The following is a 25272-nucleotide window of genomic DNA, read 5'->3' as shown; positions in this document are numbered from 1 at the left end:
ATAAGAAATGCTAGTAACAGGCTAACAGCTTTATATCTATACAGCGTTTCTGTGTGTTATTTGGGGCTGGGGTGGCTCTGGGACAAGGCTGGCAGGAAAAGCTTCTCTTAACATCTTATTCTCTGCATGTTGACGAGCTGTGGATCTCTGTAATCACTTCCATCTGCTGCAAAAAGCAGCTTCTTTGACAAGAGTGTGCTCGCAGTATTTGACGATTTGACACAAACTAGAGTCACTTGGCAAGAGGCCACTTCAATGGAAATGTTTCCCTCATCAGATGGACCTGTTGGTGGGACATTTCTTGATTTACCTGTGGGGAAGCACAGCCCACAATGGATGGTGCCACCATTTTTGGGAGAGTAGTCTTGGGCTGTAAACTGGGGGGTCAGGCATAGTGGTGCACACCTTTATCGTATGACTCAGGCAGATCTTTGTGAGTTTGAGGCCAGCCTGGTCTAGTTAGCAAGTTCCAAGGCAACCAGGGGAAGATAGACCTTGTCTCACAAAAGGTTCCTGCCTTGAATTCCTGCCCTGACTTCTTCACTGGTGGAGTATGATCTGTAAGACGAAATAAAATCTTTCTTCCTCAAGTTAGTTTTAGTATTTTGCCATAGAAGAAAACAAATAGGTGAGAGCTATATTTGTCTGTGGATGTAAATATTTAGACCACGGTTAAAAATTATGTTGGATTAGGCTTGAATTCTCAAATTAAGAGGGCTTTACATCGAATTAGACAGCTGTGGTCTACCCATTGTAAAGCTGCTGCAGTTGCAATCTGGCGGCTGCCCTGCCAGGCTGGGTGTTGTTGTGGTTTGTGGGCTGTACAGCCTGGGAGGAATATTGATCACTTTTTTGCCCTTGGCAGTTTGCATAGTCCTTTCTGATACTATGAGAGCTAGTCCCTGGGGAAGAGGGTTCCAGGTCAGATCCAGCTCCCCCTGAGTCCTGCATCTGAAAAGTCCGGTGTTTTTTGTCTTCAAGTTATAACACTGTCTTTTGACCTCTTTGGGTACCAGACACACATGTGGTACACAGAAGTACATGCAGCAAAACACCCATTCATATAAAATAAAATAAGTGTAAAAGACATATTTTTTTAAAAAGAGAAAATTTTGTTTTTACCACCTATTAACATAGTATCTGGGTTTCCCATGACTGGAGAAGAAAACCCAATCATGTGTGTCCTCTGACCTCCATACATATGTTGTGGCTTGCATATGTACACACCAATATCCAAACACCCAAAATAATATAAAGTGTGATTGATTTATAAATAATCTTCATACTTTTTATGTGTATGAGGGTTTTGCCTGCATGTATGCGTCTACGAATGCGTACCCTTCATGTGCAGTGCCTGCAGAGGCCAGAAGAGGGCACCAAAACACAGGAACTGGAGTTAGGGATCTTGAGCCAGGGTTCTCTGCAGGAGTAACTATTGTTGCTCTTTAGCACAGAGCCATCTCTCTCGCCCTCCCCCTCCCCCTCCCTCCCGCCCCCTTTTTACCCCCCCCCCCCCCCCCCGTCCCTGAGGAGATTTCTTTCCTTAACACAATAGGAATTTCTGAAAAAACGTGGAAAGAGAAGTTTGTGAGAGTTGCTGTGGTAAAAGAGCTACCTTTCGGTCTTCTCCTCCTCATTGTTATTTATTTATTTATGGTTGATTTTGTGTGTGCATGTGCCTGCCTGTGAGTGCAGGGGTGTCCACCTTTGTGTGAGTAGGTCGAAGGACTTTCCTCCACTATGTAGTAGGTTCTGGGAACTGGACTCAGGGTCAGGCTTGCTGGAAAGTGCTCTCACCCGTTGAATCGTTTCACTGACTTGGTCTGAACATTATTTTAAGCCAAATACTTGTGAGATTCAGTAACACAAAGAGAAGCCTCTGGGAGCTTCCTTTGTCTAGGAGAGTTACTTCTGGGAGATGCAGCTTCCTTAAATCCTGTCAGGGAATGTCACGGCTTACAACTGTGGTGGTTTGAAAAGTCCCTACAGGGAGCGGAGCTATAAGGAGGCATGGCCTCGTTCGAGTAGGTGTGGCCTCGTTCGAGTAGGTGTGGCCTCGTTCGAGTAGGTGTGGCCTTTTTGGAGGAAATGTGTCAATGTAGAGGTGGGCTTTGAGGTCTCATATATGCTCAAGCCACGTCCAGTGAGATAGTTCACTTCCTGTTGGCTTTGGATCATGATGTTGTACCTGGAGGCCCTCCCAGGGCAGTTCCTACGCCCTGCATCCAGAGCCTGCCAGCTAACTTCTGATTGGTTCCTTGCCACATGGAAGGTATCTGGCAGTTGCTTCCTAGTGATTAGGGCAAGGTCAGAGGCACAGTACATGTTGCCGAGTCAGAGACCTACATCTTGCTGGGTCTTTTCTGCAACCTGTCATGGCTGCCAAAGCAGGGGGCTGGGTGAGGGTCTGGGCCCTTCAGAAGATATGACGATAGGCAGAAAGCTCAGTAGGACTAAGAAGTTTTATAATTGTTGCTTTATGCAATGTGGTCATCTTAACCAAGATGGTGGTGAAGTCACATGGCATGTACTCACCTTTAACCTTAGTTAAAAGCATGCCAGCCACATGTTTGCTTCCATCCTAATGAAGTCATCAGCAAAGATGGAGGCAAGTTATATGGGGTTGCTATTTAAAATATATTCTTAGCAAAATAGGTTCCCCGTCCCCACCCGTAATATGTCTCTTTGCCTCTGCCGATGCAGTAAGCCAGATCAGGCCGAAATGTACACACATGACAGTTTATTTGAGCAAAGCAACTCCCAGAAGAGTGAGTTCTCCAGTCTCAGAGATGGAGGCAGAAGCAACATTCCAGAACTAAAGCAGGGAGACTGTATAGGTTGTAGGTGAGGGGTGGTGATATGTTTGTCACAGGCTGGGTTTATGCTCAAGTGTAGTCAAAGCTGAGCATTTTAGGTGGGGACTAGGAGCTGGCAACTTCAGGGGAGGAAGCTGCAGTAACTACCAAAAATGCAGACTGTCCCCCCCCTCTGCCTTTCCTTTATTCAGAGGATCTCTGAGTGCAGGGGTGGGAGAGAGAGAGACAGGAATGGGACTTTCTGGATCATGTAGGGGCATTATGGAGGTTCCCATGAAACAAGTATGTCATAGCTAATTAAGACTACCCATATATCGATTTTAAACTATAAGCCTTTTGTTATAAGTTTTTAGCTAAATTTTGTTACAGATTGTTTTTAGCCACACCCCCAATGAACTTAGAAATCTTGAGATAGAGTTTGCACAACAGTTCTAAGGGAAAAAAAAAATGTTTTTGAACAGAATGTGTGTTTGGTAGCCCTGTTGTAAACCCCACCCTCAGAGTGCCAATGGCAGGTCCTTCCCTGGAGTCACCTCACTCCAGACTCCGCCCCTAAAAAGCTAACCATCAGCACCCCTGGAGGGCATTAAAATCCCCCCACCTCTGGATTCACCTTGGGGTCCTGGTTTTCTGGGCCACCGAGGAATGCTTTGTTCAGATTAAACCTGGATTTATTAATTCGGTCTGATTGGCTTATTGCCCCACCAGTGGTGAGAGAAGCAGAGGAAAAAAAAAACCAAAAAACAAAAAAACGAGAGTGTCAATGTTTGGCCATTGATTGGACTGTAATGAGGCCAAGCGTTTGCAGCAAGATGGTGAAGGTGTAATAAAATCTGAATCTGGGAAGGAAGAGAGGAAGAGTCATAAAAGGCCCAGAAGGGAATGAGGAAGCCCAGGAGGCCTAAGGAAGAGAGAGCAGGCAGCTCAGGGGGGAGGGAGGAAAGACTTCGCTGCAATGGCTCAGGGGGATGCAAAGAAGCCACAGGACCAGGCAGAGAGCTGAGAGGGAACAGTTGCTAAGTATAGGAGCCCAGCCCAAGGGAGGGTTCTAACGTAAGCCCAGAAGGGCTTAGCGAAGCTACAGGACTTCAGCTCCTACAGGGAGGCAGGCAACCTCCAGGTGGCTCTGACAGGGAGGAAGAAGGAAAGGGTCACAGGCCCAGGAGGATACTGAGAGGGAGCAAGGGGGTAAGCCCAATCTGGGGCCTCCCCAAGTGGACTGAGAGAATTGTCCCGGTTCACAGAGAAGAGGTGCGTCTGTCCGCATGATAGCATCCTGGCACACGGGTGTGGCGTCTGTAGTAATAAAAGCAGACAGCTCTGGGGTCATGCTTACCCAGTGGAGGAGGAGAGGCGAAAGCGGCTGGAGAAGACTGGGAGAGATTTTGGAAAAACCAAAGATTCCAATGGAGGGAGAGGAGTAGGTATCTTTAAAAAGAGAGATGTCCACATGGGCGTAGCGGGCAGAGAGGCAGAGATGTGCCCAGGTGATGAGCATGGCTCCATCTATTGATGCGTCTCTTTTCTTGCCATCCTCTATTCATCTCCCCACTCAATCTTCCTGATCCCTCATGTCCTCCTCCCCTTCCTCTTCTCCCCTCCTCTTCCTCCTTCCTCCTTCCCCCTTCCCCCCCCAATGTTTTCAGGGGCTCTTGTCCCTTTCCCCTTAACCGAGGGACCATGTATGTCTCTCTTAGGGTCCTCCTTGTTTCCTAGCTTCTCGGGAGGTGTGGATTGTATTCTGGTAATCCTTTGCTCTATGTCTAATACCATCCATATATGAGTGAGTGAGTACATACCATGTTTGTCTTTCTGTGGCTGGGTTACCTCACTCAGGATGGTTTCTCCTAGTCCAACCCATGGGACTGTGGCGTCAAGATTGGGGCTTTGGTAGCTTCGATAGACAGGTCCTGGGCATGGGAGCCCTGGATAGAGTCTTCGTGTGGTTGTAGAGGTAGGCTACACACCTGCTGTGTGGGGAGCGCCAGCATAGTTTCAAATATGTGTGTGTGAGCCTGCGACCAACCCATATGGCACTATCTTCAGAGAACCGTGGCCATCATCTGCATCAGAACATCTGGAAGGACCTGCAAGTAACACCCACATGAGTGCACTGACTGTTGATTTTCTGGCCTAGAATCAGGGAGGGAGGAGAGACAGATGTAGGCTGCTCCCTCCTGTATTTTCCAGGCATTTCCTTGTCATTCTGCCCTAACTGCCTCATGGTCTCAGGTGATGCTACAGTGTGGGAGGTCATCAGAAGCGGGTTGGGCTCTACCCCTGGAGCTATGAGTAATCTGTTTTCCAGGCAAAGGTGCCATATCTCTCTCCTGTTAGTTGCCCCTCCCCCCATGCTCCTTAAGCAGGCCCAATATATTAGTTCTCCTTAAAAAAGAAAAGAAAAGAAAAAAGTCAAAAGGTGGATAATATGAATTCTGCTCAACAGACAATTGGTAAAGTTTGAGTTCATAGAAAGGATTTTAAATTTGGGCACATGCTATGGCACAGATGCACATTGAGGCCATTGTAATGTGACATAAGCCTATCTTGGAAATTTTTATCAGCTTGACACAAACTAAACTAATTTGAGAGGAGGGAGCCTCAAAAATGCTCCCATAAGAACAGGCTGTAGGCACACCTGTAGAATATTTTCTGAATTTGTGATTGATGGGGGAAGGCCCTTCCCACGTGGGCATTAAAGCCACGGCGCCATCCCTGGGCTGGTGGTCCTGGGTTCTATAACAAAGCAGGGTGAGCAAACCATGATGAGCAAACCAGTAAGCAGCTCTGCTCCGTGGCCTCTGCATCAGCTCCTGCCTCCAGGTTTCAGCCCTGTTTGATTTCCTGCCCTGACTTCCTTCACCTGGAAGCGTAAACTAAAATAAACCCTTTCTTCCCCAAGTTGTCTTGGTCATGGTGTTTCATCATAGCAGCAGAAACCCGAACTAAGAAGACAAAGCCAGACACGGAAAAACAAAGATTTTCTGAGTTGCACTTCTCCCGAAGCTCACTATGCAGCTGAGAATGAACTTGAACTACTGATTGACCTGCCTCACCTCCCGAGGGCTGGGGGTACAGGTGTTTGTCACCGCATGCAGTTTATGTGATGTTGGAACCTAGGCTGTTCAGGTTCTTCAGCAACTAGATGCCTTTGCCTGAGGTAGAGGACCTTCAGGATGGGTTAAGGGAGGTTCCTGGTAAATAGAAACTCACCCTCAGGCTTCCATTTACCCAACAGCATTCCTTCTGTTTTGGACTTTGTCATCAGCACTACTATTTTGGAGGCCCTTGGGACCTAACACCAGATAAGCACTCACTCAACTGAACCGCATCCCTAGCCCCTAAAGTTGCATTTCTGAGGTATCTAGAATAGTCAGTCATAAAGACAAAAGTTCTGTTTGGCATACACTTTGGGACCCTCACCTTTTTCTTTTTTTTGACCTGTATCACCATTAGCTTAGCGAGTCCTTAAATCTCCAATCCTCATGGCTTGGCTGTCAAAAGTACTGGTCACACGGCTGTACATTACCACACCTGGCCCTTCTACCTTTTCTGCACTCCCTCCATAGGGGTCTTACAAACGCTACTCTGCTAACACCCACCTCTGAGATGGGGGTCTTGCAATGCCACCCAGTGCTCCCACGCTGGTCTTACACTCCTAGCTCAAGGATCCTCCTTTCGCACCGGGTAGACCAGGAACTGAGATTACAGGTATGAGACTCTCCCCAGGGCACCTTTCAGAGGTCTAGCTTTATCTTTTCGAGATAAGGGTTAGTAATTTGTGACTTGACAGGGAAACCATGCCCTCAAGGGGAAAAGAAAGCTATCTCAAGTCACACACAGCCATGTTGCTGGTTTTGCTACCTGCAGGGAGGTCATAGGTCATAGGTCCCATCCTTTGCCTGCATTCTCTAGCGCCTGGGCTTGTATGCCAGCTATAGTCACTTGGTGTGGTCCACTAGGAGGCCAGATATTTCTACGTGTTGGACTACAGGACTCAAGAGAGAGTTATCCTTCCATCCACAAGCCACTCTTCCCAGATGTTGCTGCTGGAGCCATTGTCCTCATGTCTACCACACCCCTGAACTTGGATATCTTGGGAACTTTCTCAGACGGTGGTATTTGAACAAAATAGCAGGCATGGGAGTTTGGTCAAGTGATGACTTAAAGCTGGCCATGGTGGTCCATGCTTGTCATCCCGGGAAGGTCAGAAGGTGCATGGCTAGCCTTAGCTACATAATGAGTTCAGCACCCTGAATAAGACCCCGATAATGACAAATGAACATAAGACTGCTCCAAGGTATGCTTTAGAAGGGTTTATTGTACATACAAGGAAGGGACTAGCCACAAGCATCTGGAAGACCATGAGAGGTGGGGAGAAGAGGAGAGAGGAGGGGGGAGGAAGGGAAGGAGGGCAAGTGGGTCCAGAGGTCAAAAGGGAGCCAGAGGACCAAGGGAGTACAAAGCCAAAATGAAGAAAACTGGAGGGGGGAGAGGGAGGGTTTTAGGGTTGGGGGCAGGGAGAGAAATACTTGGAGTAGCTATGAGTGAGACTTGCCCTGGGTTTCTTTGAGGCCTAACACCTATCTATGTTATCAAAACAAGACAAAAAACAAAACAAAACAAACAAACAAAACAAAAAACCCAAAGAAAACAAGAGGCTGATTGTTGGGATAGAGAAACTTTCTGATCAAAAGAACCAGCTCCTCTCCTTTGCTGCAGCAAGGGGTCTAAACCCCAGCCACGGACTCCAAAGAAAGGTAAATGTTGAGGTTAAATGGCACTTGGAATATTCCTTCCCATCTAAGATAGGAGGTAACTGGGACCATCACATGATCAAAAACAGTTCCTGCACAAGAGGGCTCTGGTGTCTTGGCTAATTCCTGCCCCTTCAAAGAAGATTGGCTCTTTTGAGGTTAAAATAGATTTGCTGGGTTTCGGGGAGAATTTCAGAGTGCTCTCCAAAGAGTAAACATTTATTTATTTGGTGTGTGTGTGTGTGTGTGTGTGTGTGTGTGTGTGTGTGTGTTTGAAGTGGCCAGACGACCACTTGTGGGAGTTGTTTCTTCCTTTCCATTGGACGGTCAGGCTATTGACAAACTCAACTGCTAAGCCATCTTCCAATGACTAAGAGCCATCCACTCCACTCCACTCCTGAAGATGCCCTTTCAGAGAGACAACTCAACAGACTCGACCCAAGCTCGTTCAGACAATAAGTGGACTCTCTGACTAGGTGGAAAAGCTTCAAGGTGAATTCTGGGTGCTTCGAGATTGCTCAAGACCAGATTTTTCAAGATACTCACTGGAATGATTGGTTAGTGGTGGGGCAGGCAAGGATTTCAAAGCCCCAAGCACTTTCCCAGATGAAGTGTTTTTTATCACTCGAAGATTACATTAGCAAACATCTTTGAAGATAACATTTTTATTTATTAATATCTATTGGAAATTGTATAGTATCATTATCGGTTTTCTCTGTGTAACAGCCTTAGCTGCCCTGAAACTCGCCTTCTAGACCAGGCTGGCCTTCAACCCAAAGACATCCTCCTGCCTCTGCTGGGATTAAAGGCGTGACTCACCGTACTCTGCCCTTTTATCATTTTTATTTATTAGACTACTTCTTTTGACATTCTTGCACACTCTGTGCATGCCCTTTGTTGCTCAGTATTTTTTTTTTCCTCCCTTGAAGTATGCAAATAGCATGCATAAGCCAGCAGCACCACTCGCTGGCCCCGCCTCCTTCGAGCCACGTGCCGCGAAGGCCCCCTCCCTCCCTCCCTCCCTCCCTCCCGGCGGTTTCCCTATCTGCCTATCTGCAAGCCTAGGCTTGTCCCCGCCCTCGGCCCCGCCTCCTCGGCTGGAGCTGCCTATCAGCGGGCCTAGGGCCACGTGCCTCCCGAAGCCCCTCGCGTCGGGCTGTTTGCGGCGATGCCTATCTGCGGGCGGCGCCGGCGCCGGGGCCCGCCCTGAGTGCTGCTGCCCGGCGTCCGCACGCGCGCCTGGCACGGGGCTCTGGGCGCGGCGCCTCAGGCATCGCGGCGGGCAGCCCGGGCTCCGGTGCGCCGCGGGCGTGGGAAGACCCCGGCGCCAGCGGTGGCGCAGAGCCGGCGGACGCGGCGGCGGCGGCGGCGGCAGCGACGGGCGTTGCGAGCGAGAGAGCGAGTTCGCTGCTTGTCTGTGCTCGGGCGCTGGCTGATTGTTGGGCGGCCGGCGCCATGTCTGTGAGCGAGATCTTCGTGGAGCTGCAGGGCTTTTTGGCTGCGGAGCAGGACATCCGAGAGGCGAGCCTCCCCATCCTTTTTTTCCTCTTCCCTGCCGGGCTGGGCTGCTCGGTCCCGCCCTGCTCGCTGTCTTGTTTTCGGGCCGATGGGTTCAGGTTAGGCCGCCTCTCGGTTCCCGATTCGATTTCTCTTCTTGCTCCTCAGCATCACCCGCCCCTTCGAATATCACTTTGCCTTCCTGCCACTTTGAAATCCACTATTTCAGGATTCCCTTCCCAGGCTCCGTTAACGCCCGGGGCGATCATCCAGTACACCTTTCTTGAAAAGTACTGGCTGCTGATTTTCTTTAAAAAGTACTTGCTATCTTTCCTTTAAACAAAATAAAACAAACAAACAAACAAACAAACAAAAAAACTCCCATACCTTCTCATTCCACATAGAATTTAAAAAGTCTAGATTCTGCTGTGGCTCATAAGGTCTCTGTCCCCGATCTCATTTTACACTTGTTTCCTGTGTGCGTGTGTTCAGATTTACCTTTTCATTTCTCCAGTGCTTCAGATGTTATCCTGTTTGAGGGCTCTTGAATGTACTGTCTGCTTTTGCTGGAATTTATCTCCCGTTTTCGCTCTTTTGTACTGGAGACAGGACCTTGATATGGAGCCCTGCGTGGCCTCGAACTTGAATCTTTAGCCTTTGGCGTCTTTAGTGTTGGTATTACACAGACAGGCGCTGCCTGAGCACAGTTTACAGCTCTCATCTTGACCTTCTAACATAAAGGATTGCTTTCTGCTAGCTTTTAAATTCATGAAAAATTAAAAAGTGCTATCCTACTTATTAAGTTGCCAGAAGGGATGTTTGCGTCTTGAATGGCTGAATAAGGCCCATCACTGAAAGTGCTCAGTGAGTGTTTGTAAATTGAATTAATGAAAACCACTCAGAATTTGTATTTAAACTTTTTTCTGTAGACAGCATTCACATTGCCAACTATTAATTTTTATAGTGTCTCAGATGGGTACTTGGGGAGATGGCTGTTTTTCTTTTATGGCTACCTTAGGAATCTAAGGCTTTTTAGTGACTCCTTGAGTTGTGACAAGAGTAAATCAGTGGAAGAGTGTGGCTTCAGAGGGTTGTGACTGAATAATATGAGGTTTGGTAGCATGTTTGTATGACTGATAATGATCACACTGACCTTATCTGGTTTTTGTAATTCTCTAGGAAATCCGAAAAGTTGTACAGAGTTTAGAACAAACTGCTCGAGAGATTTTGACCCTGCTTCAAGGGGTTCACCAGGGCCCTGGGTTTCAGGACAGTAAGTGCTTTGCTTTGCTTTTGAAGGTTTCTGTCCAGTCTGTCAGTCTCTAAGTTAATTTCCTTTAGGAAGCTATATCTAGTGTATCTGTGTCATCTTATTGTGTAAAATGTCCAATATGCTTTCTTTTTAGTAGTAAAAATTAGAGAATAGCAGCTTGATCATTTTATGGATTTGCAGTATTCTTGGTATGTTGATTGCTTTTCAATTAACCATTTGCCCAAAACCAAAAACCAAAAGAACCTTGCATATCTAAGAACTTTTATTTGGTGAACAGGTGTGTGTGTGTGTGTGTGTGTGTGTGTGTGTGTGTGTGTGTGTGTGTGTGTGCGCATGTATGCTTGTAATGATGGAATACCTGATAGTATACATTTGTAGATATGAGGTGACAAATATAAAATGTAAAATTCATAGGCTTATAGTTAGACACGGAAGCCCTTACAGTAAGAGGCTGGCAGCACAGCTAAGAGAGAGTGATTCTCTCATGGAGTCTCCAAGGCAAGTCATTTATGTGGTGATGTGGGGTTTACCAGTCTGACAGTAGTCAGTAAGAGCTCTTTCTGATCACAGTGTAGATAGAAACAGTTGGGCAGCTGAGGGATAATAGTCTCTGCCTTTAAGTTGGTTAATGTCCAGGGAAACTACATAGATTATTAAGCAAGAACTGTAGTTGTAACTTGGTAAGTGTTTCATTGTTAAATTTGATTCTTTTCTGATCAGTTCCAAAGCGGTGCTTGAAAGCTCGAGAACATTTTGGTACTGTGAAGACACACCTCACATCTCTGAAGACCAAGTTCCCCGCGGAACAGTATTACAGGTTTGTAAGAAAACCAGCTCTAGTTTACAACATTAGGCTTTTGGAAGAAAGGCAAGGGAAAAATAGGTGCTGATGTATTCCGTGGGAGTGGGTAAAAGTCTTTGTAGAAGGAACAACACAGAGTCACCTTCTTCTCATATTTCCTTCTGTTTGCTTCCAAATAATTTTTAAGGAAACCATTACTTTAAAAAACAATTATTTTTTTGAGATTGTAATTTGATTGCAGTATTTCTCCTCTTCCCCTCCTCTTTCTTTCCTTGTAGCCCAGGCTGGCCTCAGCCTTGGTGTATACTAAAGGATGATGGCCTTGAACATCTCCCCCTCCTGCCTTTACCTCTTGAATGCTGGGATTACGTATGTGTGCAACCATGCCCACTTTATGCGGTGTGTGTGGAGCAGAACCCAGGGCTTTGTGTATACCAGACAAATAGTCTACTACCTGAGCCGTCTTCAATTTTTAATTTTTATATTAAAAAATTGGATTGATTAAACTTACAAGTAAATACTGCAAATCTGAACTTGGCAAATTTATGCCAAATCCATTTAATGTATTTGAGTTTTGAGATGTTTCTGTCCTTTTTTTTTTTTTTTATTGTTGTTATTTTGTTTTTTGTTTTTGGAGAAAGGGTTTCTCTGTGGCTTTGGAACCTGCCCTGGAACTTGCTTTGTAGACTGGCTTCGAACTCAGAGATCCACCCACCTCTGTCTCCCAAGTGCTGGGATTAAAGGTGTGCACCACCGAGGCCTGACTGCTTCTGTCTGTTGTATATATTGGGGTTGCAATTCGATTGTTGTAGGAGAGCCACCGAGGCCTGACTACTTCTGTCTGTTGTATATATTGGGGTTGCAATTCGATTGTTGTAGGAGAGCCACCGAGGCCTGACTGCTTCTGTCTGTTGTATATATTGGGGTTGCGCGTCGATTGTTGTAGGAGAGCCCCATTTCCAGTGTGCTGGATGAGCCGCGTTGGGCGCGTCCTTGTGGCAGCCAGCCCTAACCCTGGCGCCTGCTGTGCCTTTGCAGGTTTCACGAGCACTGGCGGTTTGTGCTCCAGCGCCTTGTCTTCCTGGCGGCCTTCGTAGTGTATTTGGAAACAGAGACCCTGGTGACTCGGGAGGCGGTTACAGAGATTCTTGGCAGTAAGTGCCTCCGTGTGATCCGTGGAGTCATGAACATTAGCTTAGGTTTGGTGTGTGGGGAACTATTCCTATCTGTGTTTTTAAGTGGGTCAGAGCAACAACCCTGGGTGTTCTTCCTTGGGTACTGTCTACTTAAAAAAAAAAAAAAAAGCAAAAGCCTAACTGCATTGAATTATTTGTGCTCGTGTGCACAGAACATGAGGCATTCGTGTGGAGGTCAGAGGACAGTTTGGGTGTTGGTTGCCTTCTGGCATGTCAGGCAGCTCCCAGTATGAACTGGGGTCACCAGGCTAGGCGGCCAGCATGAGCAGTGTGTAATAGCATCTGTAGGGTTGGCAAAGGTGGGGACACCCTAAGAAGCTAGGGAAGATTTTTCATCTGTTCATTTGACTGTGTGTGTGTGTGTTATATTTTCCAGCTGAAATTGCCCTCAGTCGTGACTGTCTTTTATTTTGATGTGTTTTCTTAGTTGAACCAGATCGGGAGAAAGGATTTCATCTGGATGTGGAAGATTACCTCTCAGGAGTTTTAATTCTTGCTAGTGAGCTGGTAAGGAGTGTGTTTGGGGGTAGTGTTGTGTGTGTGTGTGTGTGTGTGTGTGTGTGTGTGTGTGTGCGTGCGTGCACGCGCGTGTGCGCGCGTTGTATGTGTGCAGGTGCACATTTGTGAATGTTGCATGCGTGTGACATGAATGAAGCGTGCATGGAAATCACGGAACAACTTTTAGTTCCGTTTAGCATCCTAAGGACTCGGGGCTGGGATGTGGCTGTAGGGTCACTCCCCTGCCTCACGTGTAGCATGCCTAGGTTCCATCCGCGCAAGCACTGCAAAAATGGACCAAAAGAAAGCAGCCGTTCTGTGGCTGCTAACCTGGGGCCGGATCTGCCATCTCTTGGTGTTTGTGGAAAGCAGTGAGGATTTGAACAATCTCAATATGGAAATGGGGAGAGGGGACACTGAAGCCCATTGGAAAGTTGCACCTCCATCTCAGACTTGTGGGAGGCAACTAACTAACTCATCAGGAAGTTTGAATCTCTGAGCACTGGTCACCGTTAGTGGCCAGGGTGAAGTGTCTTGACTACTGTGCATGATGGGAATGTACTGAGAAGGCTGTGAGATAGGAAAGGACTTCATGGGGAAGAGGCTCTTGAGTTGGAGTCTTGAAATCCTACCTGTGCTTCAAGACAATATTGAAGTGACTTAGTTTTGGCTTCTTAACCCGCCTGTCTTGTGTCACTGATTCTAGGTGACAGATGGCCCTCAGTAGTGGGCTGTATATAGACGTGTGCTCATTTGGCCTAGTTTTACAATGATAACAGAGTCATTGATTGCTGTGACATTTTTTTCCTGTTCTGTACAGTAGCTGATGAGCTGTGAAGTTGAAATTTGCTTGATTTAACATAACTGTATTCCACAATAGCCAGCTAATGGCATTAGAGAGATTTTAGAAGATGCTAATTATACCTAGCGCTTGTAGCAGACATTGTCTGAGCTCTGGTGGGGATTGTTGCAGAGGACCTTCTGTTGTAATGTGCTGATGAGTACCCGAATACGGTTGGGTGTGGGTGTCTAGATTTAAGGTTCTAGCTGTGATTGGGGGGAGGTGCCGAGGGAGAGGCCACTTAGTAACGCTCCTGATCTCTCCTCCGTGTGCAGTCCAGGCTGTCTGTCAATAGTGTGACTGCTGGAGACTACTCTCGGCCCCTTCACATCTCTACTTTCATCAATGAGCTGGATTCAGGGTTCCGCCTTCTCAATCTGAAAAACGACTCCCTGAGGAAGCGCTACGATGGCTTGAAGTACGACGTGAAGAAAGTGGAGGAGGTGGTCTATGATCTTTCCATCCGAGGCTTCAATAAGGAGACAGCAGCGGCTTGTGGTGAAAAATAGGAGCTTCTCCTCCCTGTGGCTGGCCTTGCCGACAAGGCGTTTGCCAGGGAGGGCTGGCACAGTGCCTCTCCTTTAGTTAGCACGCCAGCTGCTAAACGCTGCGCTTTATTTTCGCAACCAGCTGTGTGGTGTGAGTAGCAGAATTGAGATACTTTTTGGATCTTAAAAAAAAAAAAAAAAAAAAAAAAAAACCCTTTCCACTGATAGGATTTCCCTTGTTGAAGTTTCAGTGAACTTGCCGTGTAGTTTGTTGTATTACCATTTTGTCAAAAGTGTAAGTGTTGGTCTCTTGGTGAACGTTCTTTTCTTGATTACCTGACTGTTGATGTACTGCTAGACGAGTTTCCTGTCTTGTTCGTGATTCTTCCAGAAGTGACCCCATGATGTTTGCTAGGTCCAAGTTAGTCCTCCATTGCTAGTCCTAGCTTGAGTACAGTGCGAGGATGGTTGGCAAGTGAGGGGACCTTATTTTCCCCTTCTTATTTTAAGCCTTGTAAATTAGGTTTTTTTTTTTTTTTTTTTTTTTTTTTTTTTTTATTGGCCGAGGAAATTAGAGGCCTCAATTCTTTCACTGCCATCAGAGTACTGCATATGAGACTGTAGAGTCCAACTCAGCAAGGCCAGTTTAGAAGGATCTTCTGTTAAGTGATGCCGCTGTCTGGTTAGAGCACCTTGTTTTCTGAGGTCCCCTTCTGTCCTGCCTGCCTTAGCAGTTAGAGTCGCCACTCCTGTCGTGAGCTAACACCCATGTGTGCTGTGTTTGTGAACCATGAGACCTTTTCCCAGCAGCCAGCCAGCCCTGGTCTGGGAGTAGAAAGCCATCCTCATGCATTCATTCATTAGCTGTACCCGAGGAGTGTGTTCTTAACAGAAAACAGTGCTGTTTGCCGTGGAAGAAAGTAAAACTTGACTTTAAAAAAAAAAAAAATTCACGTGGTTGCTAGTATTTTTTTTTGGAATAAGAACTTTGGGGTTTCGATGCGATCAGTACATTTTAGATGCACAGTTCAGGGTAGTGACGCAACCTTTGGGTGCTCTTCTGATTGCTTCTTTTCAGATAGTGTAAGAATGCGTCTGTGGCCATTCTTGGGGCAGTTCTGCAGTTTTGTTTGAAGTCACGGCTGGTGATGTCGCTCAGTGGTAGAGCACTTGCCCGGGTCCATTCCTGGGACTTAAAAAAAAAAAAAAAAAACGAGAACAAAAAACGCCCCAAAAATCTAACAAAAAACGCCCCAGCTTTTTTCTTTTCCCCCTCTGCGAGGAAGCTGCTGGTGTCTTCATTGTAATAAGGAGCTTTTAGAAATGTCACCCTTTCTCGCTTGATGTTAGTTAGTTCGGGCTTCATGTTTGTGCAGTGGGATATTTGAGACTCGCTTTTGTCAGGCTGTGGCTAAAAGACTGACTGGGAAGTGGGACCCGAAGGTGCAGACCTGTCCTCCCAGATCCACAGGCTGAGGCAGGAGGATGGCAAGTTCACGGCCTCAAGGCTTGCCTGATTAATTGAGTGAGACCTTGTGGCAGGAAAACAACCAAAAAGGCCAGGGGAATGTTTCAGTGCCTGTGTTCCTAGCACCGTGAAGCCCTGGGTTCAGCCCCTCTGCAGTGGGGTGGGGTGATGGCGACTCGTAATTTCCTATCAGAGGGGATGGGACGTGATTGCTGCGTATTGTTGGACATGTAGACCAGCTTTCTCCACGGTTCTTTTTGCAGCGTTAGACCAAGTTACTAGGCTATTGTTCGTTAGTTTGCCCTTGGAGACAAAGCTTTGCTAATAGTCCAGGCTGGCCTGGGATTCGCACCTCTGTTTCCACCTCGTGAGTACAGTCTGGGAAGGTTGTTTAAAATGCTCAGTGGTAGCACAGGCTGGACCGAGTAGGCGGCTTTCCAGCTGCATGTTCAGTAGTGACAGGTGGTTCCACAGGTCCTGGCTTTGTTGGTTAAGTGTGGGTGCTGTGCTGCTGGACACATTAAAGCTCTTGCCAAACGTTTCAGATGTACCTGTTTAGAGACAGGGTGTGGTGTCCCGCCTATAGTGTTCTCTAGACTGGTCTCAACCTCCGGGGCTCAAGCCCTCCTCCTGCCTCAGCCTGCCAAGCAGCTGGGATTCTGTCTAGGCCAGTGCCACTGTGTCTACATAACTCTTGAACAAACGCAATGAAATTGCATTTAAATAGAAGGAGTACGTTCTGGTGTTGTAATTCCGTTTGAGAGTTTAGACCTGGTGTTGTAATTGCATTTGAGAGTTTAGAAGTGTCATGTTGATAATTAGTCGTGTTCCTTGCTGCCTTGTAAAGCAATAAAACTGTCTTTTGGTCTCTTTGTAACTTAGTGTGCTGCTGCTTGAACTCTTCTCTGGAAAATTAATTGTTGAGTGGTTAGCATGTGCTGTTGTGTGATAGTGACGCTAACCAAGGCACTAGCCACTCCTAGGTCTTTGACATAAAGCACAGGTGATGCCTGTGATCTACCTCTACCAGGAAATTCAAGGTATCTGAATTGAAGAGGTCAAGAAACCTTGCCTCTGGTTTTAGAATACCTTTTTGTTTTGATGAGCCCTGGACTAACTCCCATACACTAAGCGTGCATCCTACTTTGGAGATACATAATAAACGCGTTATCTTCATTTATTTATTTATTTATTTTCTGAGACAGGGTCTCGTGTAGCCCAGCCAGCCATCAGTTTGCTGTGTAGCTGAGGATGATTTTGGATTTCTGATCCTCCTGCCTCTAGCTCCTGTGTGCCAGGCTTACAGGTGTGAGCCACAATACTGTCATGCTGGGGATCAAGTCCGGAACTTTGTTCATGCTAGGCAAACACTCTTACGATAGGGCAGCTGCAAAGATGGCTCAGCAAGTAAGAGTGTGCACAGCTCTTTCAGAGGGCCTGAGTTGGGTTTCCAGCAAGGGTGTCAGTCTGCTGGCTCAGCTGCCCGTAACTGCAGCTCCAGGAAATTCACTGCGATCTTCTGGCTTCCTTGGGCGATCACGTTCATGTGCTCCTACGTAGATACACATGCATACATATAATTTAAAAATAAAAATCCTTAAAAGACAACAAAAAAAAAAAAATGAGGTAGAGCTTGTCCAGCAAGATGGTTCATTAGGAAAAGGCACTTGTCCCCAAACCTTGTAACCTGACTTTAATCTTCAGGGTCTCCAGATTGGAGATCCTGTGGATGTTGTAAGGAGAGAATGGGCTCCCACAAGTTGTCCCCTGACTTAGCATCAGTGTACACATATAATAAGCTGTAATAAAAGTTTTTTTTAAAAAGAAAGAGGCACCAGAAAAACATACCCTAGCTCCTGGGTAGGAGAAGAGCTTTCTGTGGCTTTCTTTGTTTGGACTGAACTGTTTTCTTCCTAGTCATGCCTGACACCAGGCAGGGCTCGTCCCAAGCCTGAAGTAATTTTTCTTAGTACACAGTTATGTTTGGGGTCTCTAGAGGAACAGGACTCTTGGAATGGATACATTATAAAAGGGGATTTATTAGATTGGCTTCCTTGTATAACACAGACTGCTTAATTCAACTGGCTGTCTACACACCGCAGAGGCTGAGGCTTAGTCCCCCAAATTTGGATGCTTTGGCTCCAAAGGCCTGGAGGATTGCTGGAGAGCTGCTGGTCTTCAGTGTGACTTGGATGGCAGAAGAGGCTGGGGTCTGACTTCAGGGAACGGTGACTGCAGAGCAGCAGAGCCAGTGCACTCACTCCCCAGCCGGGAACGAGGGCTGGCAGGCTGCCAGAAGGTGCCGGCACTCGGGGAGAGGGTCTTCTCCCCTTAGCTCATCCGTCCCAGAAATACTGGAGATGGGGTTTTTAATTGATCCCATGCCCAGTCATCTAATTGACAACCAAGGGTAACATTAACTGACAAGGCCAGTTACTGTATAAACAAAAACAATTCCATCACCAGACGGTAACCTACGCTGCACCGCCCACACTGTTGAAGGTGTGTAAAGCTGCTAGTACTGGTTGGTTGGTTGAGGATGGGCTGGGTAACTTAGACTAAGGTGCAGTTAACTCAGCTGGGGAGTGGAGGAAGAAACCTCATCTGCAGGGGCCGTTGGCTGTTGGAAGTGTTGGTACCCTCGGATATTTTGGGATGATGCTGTGTAGCGGCTAGCTGGGTGGTCAGAAGTGGCCATGCTCCATGGAGAATGTGTGAAATGGATAACACAAGGTGAGGGCCGAAACCTCAGTTAGGGGTATGCTTTAATGAGTCGGGGGCTGGCTCAGTGGCTAAGAGCACACGTGCCACAAGCTTAGTGCCTGAATAAAGATCCCCCGACCAGGTTAAAAAAACCCCACACTGGGTATGGCTGTGTATTCCTGTCACTCTAGCGGCTGGGGACAAATGGGAGAATTGCTGGGCCCTGCAGCCAGCCAGCCAGCTCCAGGTTCACGGGGAGAGCCTGTCTCTGGGGAAGGGAGTGCGTTCAGCAGGGTACTTGCCATTCTCCTGGGCCGCCTCTACCTGTTCACAGGTGAACAGAAGCCATATCCCACCCCCCAAACAAAACAACACCCAACTCCATTATAGGCAGAGGAAATCGGAGAGGTTGGCGGTAAAGTGGCAGAAACCAGTAGAAGATAGCCATACAGGGGTTTGGGATGAGAGTTAGATTTTATTTGACAGTTTCCTACGGGTATGTGGTGCATTTTGGTAACTGTCCCCTTGCTATTGTCTCCCTCCCAGCCCTAATCCCCTACCCCCACAAGCCCCTTTCCCAGGTCCCTGTTTTGTTTGGTAATTCATGTCTGCTCCTCCCCTAGTGTCTGAGTCAGGGTTATTATTACTGCGGTGAAACACCATGACCAGAAGCAAGTTGGGGAGGAAAGGGTTTATTATGGTTTACACAATGCGCTGGGCCCTCCCGGGACAATCGCTAATTAAGAAAATGCCCTGTAGGCTTGCCTACAGCTGGACCTTATAGAGGCTTTTCCTCCGTGGCGGCTCCCTCCTCAGATGACTCTCAGCCTGTGTCAAGTTGACGTAAACTAGCCAGCACACCTGTAATCCAGTGTAGAGTTTGGCAGGCAAGGGTTGGGCCAAGTGGGCTTAAGGATGGGGACAGTTGATAGACCTCGTCTTGTGCAGGTCCACTGTAGGCAGCTGCAGCTGCTGCTGTGGCATCGTGATTGCTTGGGCCGTCATGCTCACAGGGTAGTGCCTGCTTCCCAGCTCTTCTGACTGTCCTGTTCGCCTTCCTGCATTTGTGTGCTGCAGTGGTAGGCATGGAGGTCAGAGGACACCTGGCAGGAGACAGTTTTCTCCACCGGTGCATCCTGAGGATCAAACTCAGGTGGAGAGATTTATAATACAGCATCTCACGGCCTGAGGACCACACGATTGTAATCTGTAGGACAGGTTAGGTGGGCTGCGTTGGACTAACCCTGCCAAAGTCTGCATCCGTTGCCTGTAGGCGGTCTCTTTCTGACTCACGGTCCCTGTGCGGTGCCCGTTGGCTGGGGATCTGCTTCTCTTGTTCCCTAGGCTGACAGCCACAAACCTGACAGTGGCTGCTCACAGGGAGAGGCAAAAAGCTGTGCCAGTTCTCGAAGCCACACCTGCTCTGGTTTGGAAATGACACATCGCCTGTAGAGCCGGTTCCTGTGAACTGGACTCATGGCCCCGTTAAACTATAAAAAGCCACGGAGTGAAATTGTGTGGTGTAAGGCGGGAGTCAGAGCTGGTAAGTCAAATATGAAGGTGGGAGGGACAGTTACTCAGTGTGCCTCCGGACACACTAGTGTCAGTGGGCTTGGGTGACAGGGCCACACCTGCCTGTGATGACGAGGAGAGACGGTTCCTGCTTGTGAGGTAGGTAACAGTTGAGCTAGCATCTGTTGGGTTTGTATGTGTGTTTTGAAACTTTTTTTTTTTTTTTTTGAGGAAAGACCTCATCTCTCCATTGCTGGTCTTCAACTTGCTATTTAGCCAAGGATGACCTTGAACGATTTCATCTTCCTGGTGTGACAGCTAAGGATAACAGCCTGCTAAATATCTGGGATTGGAACTCCGTGGGGGACGCCCTTGTGTCAAGACATGTGACAAAGAGGAGGAAACATTACTAGGCAACTGAGAATCCTCTCTAGCTTGTGGTTGTTACCATAGGTCCTTCTATCCTAAACTGGTTACTTACATATGAAAAGGAGAGTCAACACCGTTAGATACTTACATAAATGATTGGATTCATAAAAGCAAGCGCCAGTAGGGAGTGTAGCAGCCGAGGACTCCATCTTAGAAGTTTGAGGCTGTTAAGGCAACACCAGGAGGAATCCCAGGAATGCAAAAGACTTGCAGCTTTCACACTTGGAAGAGTAAATTGTGGCTTTTGGCTTTAATAGCAGCCCTTCCCTTTTAGCTGGGTCTCAATTCCAAAGCCAACCATGGGAGCTAGGGACAACTGCAGCTTAAATAAAAATCTGGCTAATTACAACTTTATAGAATTAGGGTGGTCTCTGATGTTTTCTAACTCCTAACACTGCCTCCACCCGTCTCAGAGCTGGGTTTCTTTTTTTTTTTTTTTTTTTTTTTCTGTGTTAGGGGTGAAGTCTAAGGCTTCGTGCCCTGTAGGTGAGCACTCTGTCCATTGAGGTGCCCTCCAGCCAGCATTCAGTGAGCTGTATGTGCTTGGCTCCAAGAGGAAATTTCCTTAAATTCATGTTCTGAGCTGTGAAGCAGAGCCAGTTACCTTTTAAGTTTGTATTGGGATGATTTAAGGACATGGTCTCTTATGTTGCCCAAGTTGGCCTTGCACCCTGGCCTCAAGCCATCCTTCAATTGGATTCTTCCCAGTAGCTGGGCTACTCCTTTAACTGTAACTTTGGTGTAGACTGTTCCTCCCTTGATGATCTTCTGTGATATTACTCTCTAACCCAAGGAGACCAAGAGGAAATCCAAAAACAGCTGGGAGCCCTCAGCAAATAACTTTGAGCTGGGTATAGTTGTCTTCAAAATTAACATGAAGATAAGAGGAGGATTTGGCTTTCCTTAAGATGTTAGTTAGGGCTTTGTGTCTTATGGTTCTGGATCTGTGTGATTAAATACCCTGATAAGAGAAATCCAAATAGAAACAGTTTATTTTGGCTGGAAGGTCAAGAGTTCATACATCACAGTGGGGAACTCAAAGTAGCAGGAGCTTAAGGCTGCTGCTCACATCTCATTAGGAGACAGAAATGAATGCACACTTGTGCTCACTCAACTAGCATTCTCTCTTCTATTCAGTCCAATACTGGAGCCCATCGAACGGAACCAAAGTGGTTGAGTCTTCCCACCTCATCTCAATCAAAATAACTAACCCCACAGGCATGCCCAGAGTCCCGTCTTTCAGGAGATTCTAGATTCTGCCAAGTTGATAACTTAACATACCTGGTAAACTCAAGGACCGGAGCTAATTCTCAACAAATTGAAAGAAATGTTTACTTCCAACAGTCAGTGCTGGGGAGGCCAGGACTGGTCATCCACCACCCCCCACCCAAACTGGCTAGCCAGCTTATCCTATCTAGTGAGTTACAGGTGTTAGGAACTAGCAGGCAGCTGACCCCCGCCCCGACGATGGCGGGATGCTCATGGCCCTGTCATCGCTAGTCAGCTTTACCTGGCGGCCAGAGGACTCAGTTACGCATGCGCAAGCCTCTTTTAAAGCCAAGTGCTTCTCTCTGCCTCTCTCTGCCTCTCTGCTCTCTCTCTGCTCTTTCTCTGCCTCTGCTCTCTGCCTCTCTCTGGTCCCTCTCTGTTTCCTGTCTCTCCTGCTTTCGGTTGGCCACCAGCTACCCCCTCTTTCTCCCCTCTCTCAATAAACTCCACGTGGGCTCTGGGTCTCGTGTTTGTGTTTCTTAGGCATTAGCTGCAGCAAAAGAACAACAACAGGTTTTTTAAGAGACCCCGGCTTTGCATCCTCACCCCCCAAATGATGCCTAAGAAACAACCCTGAGGTTATGTGCTGACTTCTACATATGTAAATATACCTGCATACATGTCTACCCCACCCTCACAAAGATGTTCAGGGTGCCAAAACAAGAGATTCAGTATTCAGATAAAATGTGAGTGCTACCATGATGCATTTGTGCTGGCTAAGTTTATGTCAACTTGACACAGGCTAGAGTCATCTGAGAGGAGGGAACCCAGTTGAGGAAAGTATCTCCATATGATTGAGTAGGCAACCTACAGAGCATTTTCTTAATTAGTGATTGATGTGGGAGGGCCCAGGCCATTCTGGGTAGTGCCATCCCTGGGCTGGTGGTCCTGGGTTCTGTCAGAAAGCAGACTGAGCAAGCCACGAGGAACAATCCAGTAAGCAGCATCCCTCCATGGCTTCTACATCAGCTCCTGCCTTCAGGTTCCTTCCCTGTTTGAGTTTCTGCCCTGACTTCCTTCAATGATGGTCTACGGTGTAGACACGTAAGCTAAATAAACCCCTTTCTCCCTTTGCTTTTGGTCATGGCGTTTCATCTTAGGAATTGTAATCCAAACTAAGACAGTGCCCAACTTAATTACTGTCTTGCCTTGGCAAAGTTTAACAGTTGCCTTCTTTTGTATCCTGATCATCCAATTTGGGTAGCGTACTGTCATCAGTCGAGGCAAGGCAGTTTCCTGCCCAAATGGCTATCTTTGTCACATAGAAAGCAAACTCCGTATGGAGGTTCTTTGATGCCCACTATCCTTTTGAACTAAATTGGTGCTGCCAGGAGCAGGTGTGTCTCACCGTCTAGAAAAGTCCTATGCTAACAAACACTTTAAATACCAAATTCTGTAGGTCTTCAGCGTATTTGAAGACCATCCTATCTAAATATATCTGTTTAACCTAATATGACTACAAGTTTGATTACTATAGATGACTAACTACTAATTTGCATTTCTTAATTATACATTACATTTTTAAATGAGCTGCATAGGTACAGCACATTAAGTATAATAAAAAAAAACTTTAAATTTGTACCAATATACCAAAATCTATACCAATGTGAAATTTTTGAGGTTAATAGTTGTCTTTTTTGTCCTATATTCCTACATTCCCCTAAATGATAACAAATGTCCATAAACTACCCACTCCACCTCTTTGGGACTGTGGGTGTTGTGTTTTCTAGACTGCTTCCTGTTGTCTGGGGATGCATCTTTAGGGAACCTGAGAAAATTGAGGTAATGATTAAGTCCTGGGGAAACCCGTTAGAACATTTGTTGTCCAGTCTCTGTGCAATGGGAAAGCACAAGGCTTACGTACAGTCCTGGCTGGCATAGTCAGTGAGCCTGGACCATCTCAACCGGCAGCCGTGCAGCTGTTCTAGCAGAATTCAGGGAACTGTAACAGAGGCACTCAGAGAGACTGGGTCACCTCAGCCACCCATTTTCACTGGTGTCCGGTCCCCGTGTTAAAACACACTTCCAGAGGTAACATACACATCTGCATCAACACAAGTACACAGGCCAGTCAAAGATTGTTTTGTTTTTGTGTTTGAGCAGGTTAAATACATGCCATCTATCTTGTAGTTTTCCTTGATTTATTTCTTTGTGTCTGTAGCCAGAATTTTCGCTGGGGGTGGGGTCTTCCCTGATCAAATCTGATCTCTATTAACCTTGAATGAATCCACAGCCTTTCCTTTCTTGTGGAAACAAACGCATAACTTCTTCCCCAAAGCAATACAGTTTCTGACTTCCATTTTAAAATTAAGACGTGCCTAAAGTATCCAGGCTGATTTAATTCCTCAGTCCCTTTCACAGTCCTAAGTCTCCAAGCAGCTGTTGTTCCTCATCAGCATTCAAACATCCAAAGTCAATACAACACCATAACAGGATGCAGGCTCCCTGTGTATTTCCCCTCTCTACATGGCTTATTCTCTTTTTTTAATTATTTATAAATTATTTCATGTTTTTAAAATGACTGTCTGTACCCATTAAGCGTATGTGCATTTTTAAACACACTATAACCCGTTTAGAGGCTTTTTCCATCTGAACCTGCTTTACTGCCATTTTTGTCTTCATGAGCAAAATCTTAAACTGCTAAGCTACCTCTGGGTCCTCCGACACTGCTTTGGTGGTCAACTCCACCCCACTCCAGGGCCTGTCCTGAGGTGTGTGAGCGGGAACTGCATTCGATCCTCCAGCTCTAGGAAGTGGGTGCCTACACTGTGGCAGGCATTTTTACTGAGCTTTTTATTTCTATGGGGGGCACTGGCAGCTCAAGGGCTTTGTTATACAGCAGAGACTCTTAAAGGCGCCGTATCTTCCCCCCCCCCCCCCAAGTCTCTCAGGACTTACGTAGAAATACGGGCCTCAGGTTGGAATGCCAACTTGTAGCAGACTTTTCCTTTTGGGCCACCAGGCAGCTCACAAATCATGACACAGGGACTTCTTATTAGTTCTGAATGCTCAGCCTAGCTTAGACCCCTTTTTGGCTAGCTCTTTTGGCTTAAATTAACCTGTTCATCCACCTTTTGCCTCGGGACTTTATATTCCCCCCACCCTTTTTTTTTGGTCTATCTTACTTTTACTCTTTCTCATGTGTGCTGGCTGGAGGCTGCTGGATTCTTGCCCCAGGTGTGTCCCTCATTCTCTCCATTCTCTTCTTTCCTTCCTTCCGAGTCTAGATTTCTCCTGCTATTTATTCTCTCTATCTGCCAGCCCCACTTATTTCTCTGCCTAGCTATGGACCATTCATCTCTTCATTAGACCAATCAGGTGCCTGAGGCAGGCAAGGTGAAACAAATGCAGCACATCTTTACATAGTTAAACAAAGGCAGCATGAACAGAAGCATTGCATCTTTACACAGTTAAATATTCTGCAGCACAAACAAATGCATCACATCTTTACATAGTTAAACAAAGGCAGCATGAACAGAAGCATTGCATCTTTACACAGTTAAATATTCTGCAGCACAAACAAATGCAGCACATCTTTACATAGTTAAACAAAGGCAGCATGAACAGAAGCATTGCATCTTTACACAGTTAAATATTCTGCAGCACAAACAAATGCAGCACATCTTTACATAGTTAAACAAAGGCAGCATGAACAGAAGCATTGCATCTTTACACAGTTAAATATTCTGCAGCACAAACAAATGCAGCACATCTTTACATAGT

The 25272-nt window shown here is 46.7% G+C and overlaps 1 protein-coding gene across 1 annotated transcript; it reads left to right on the top strand.

The window, feature by feature from the left end:
- The first annotated feature begins 8813 nt into the window (after positions 1-8813).
- Positions 8814-14386, top strand: Tsn (translin). The gene is made up of 6 exons (XM_051203991.1): positions 8814-9094; positions 10250-10343; positions 11064-11160; positions 12184-12299; positions 12769-12848; positions 13956-14386. Exons 1-6 carry the CDS (start codon positions 9029-9031, stop codon positions 14187-14189), a joined length of 687 nt encoding a protein of 228 aa, XP_051059948.1. The 5' UTR covers positions 8814-9028; the 3' UTR covers positions 14190-14386.
- Positions 14387-25272: the final 10886 nt, after the last annotated feature.

Source organism: Phodopus roborovskii, unplaced genomic scaffold, assembly GCF_943737965.1.
Source record: "Phodopus roborovskii unplaced genomic scaffold, PHOROB, whole genome shotgun sequence".
Taxonomy (NCBI): domain Eukaryota; kingdom Metazoa; phylum Chordata; class Mammalia; order Rodentia; family Cricetidae; genus Phodopus; species Phodopus roborovskii.
Note: the sequence above shows the minus strand (reverse complement) of the source record. Positions and strands in the feature narration are given on the sequence as shown.

Bases quoted from the DNA above. Each gene is read 5' to 3' on its own strand.
- Tsn (XM_051203991.1), top strand. From the start codon at position 9,029: ATGTCTGTGAGCGAGATCTTCGTGGAGCTGCAGGGCTTTTTGGCTGCG. The intron at 10,344-11,063 runs GTAAGTGCTTTG...TTTTCTGATCAG, and splicing joins GGGCCCTGGGTTTCAGGACA to TTCCAAAGCGGTGCTTGAAA. The intron at 11,161-12,183 runs GTTTGTAAGAAA...GTGCCTTTGCAG, and splicing joins CCCGCGGAACAGTATTACAG to GTTTCACGAGCACTGGCGGT.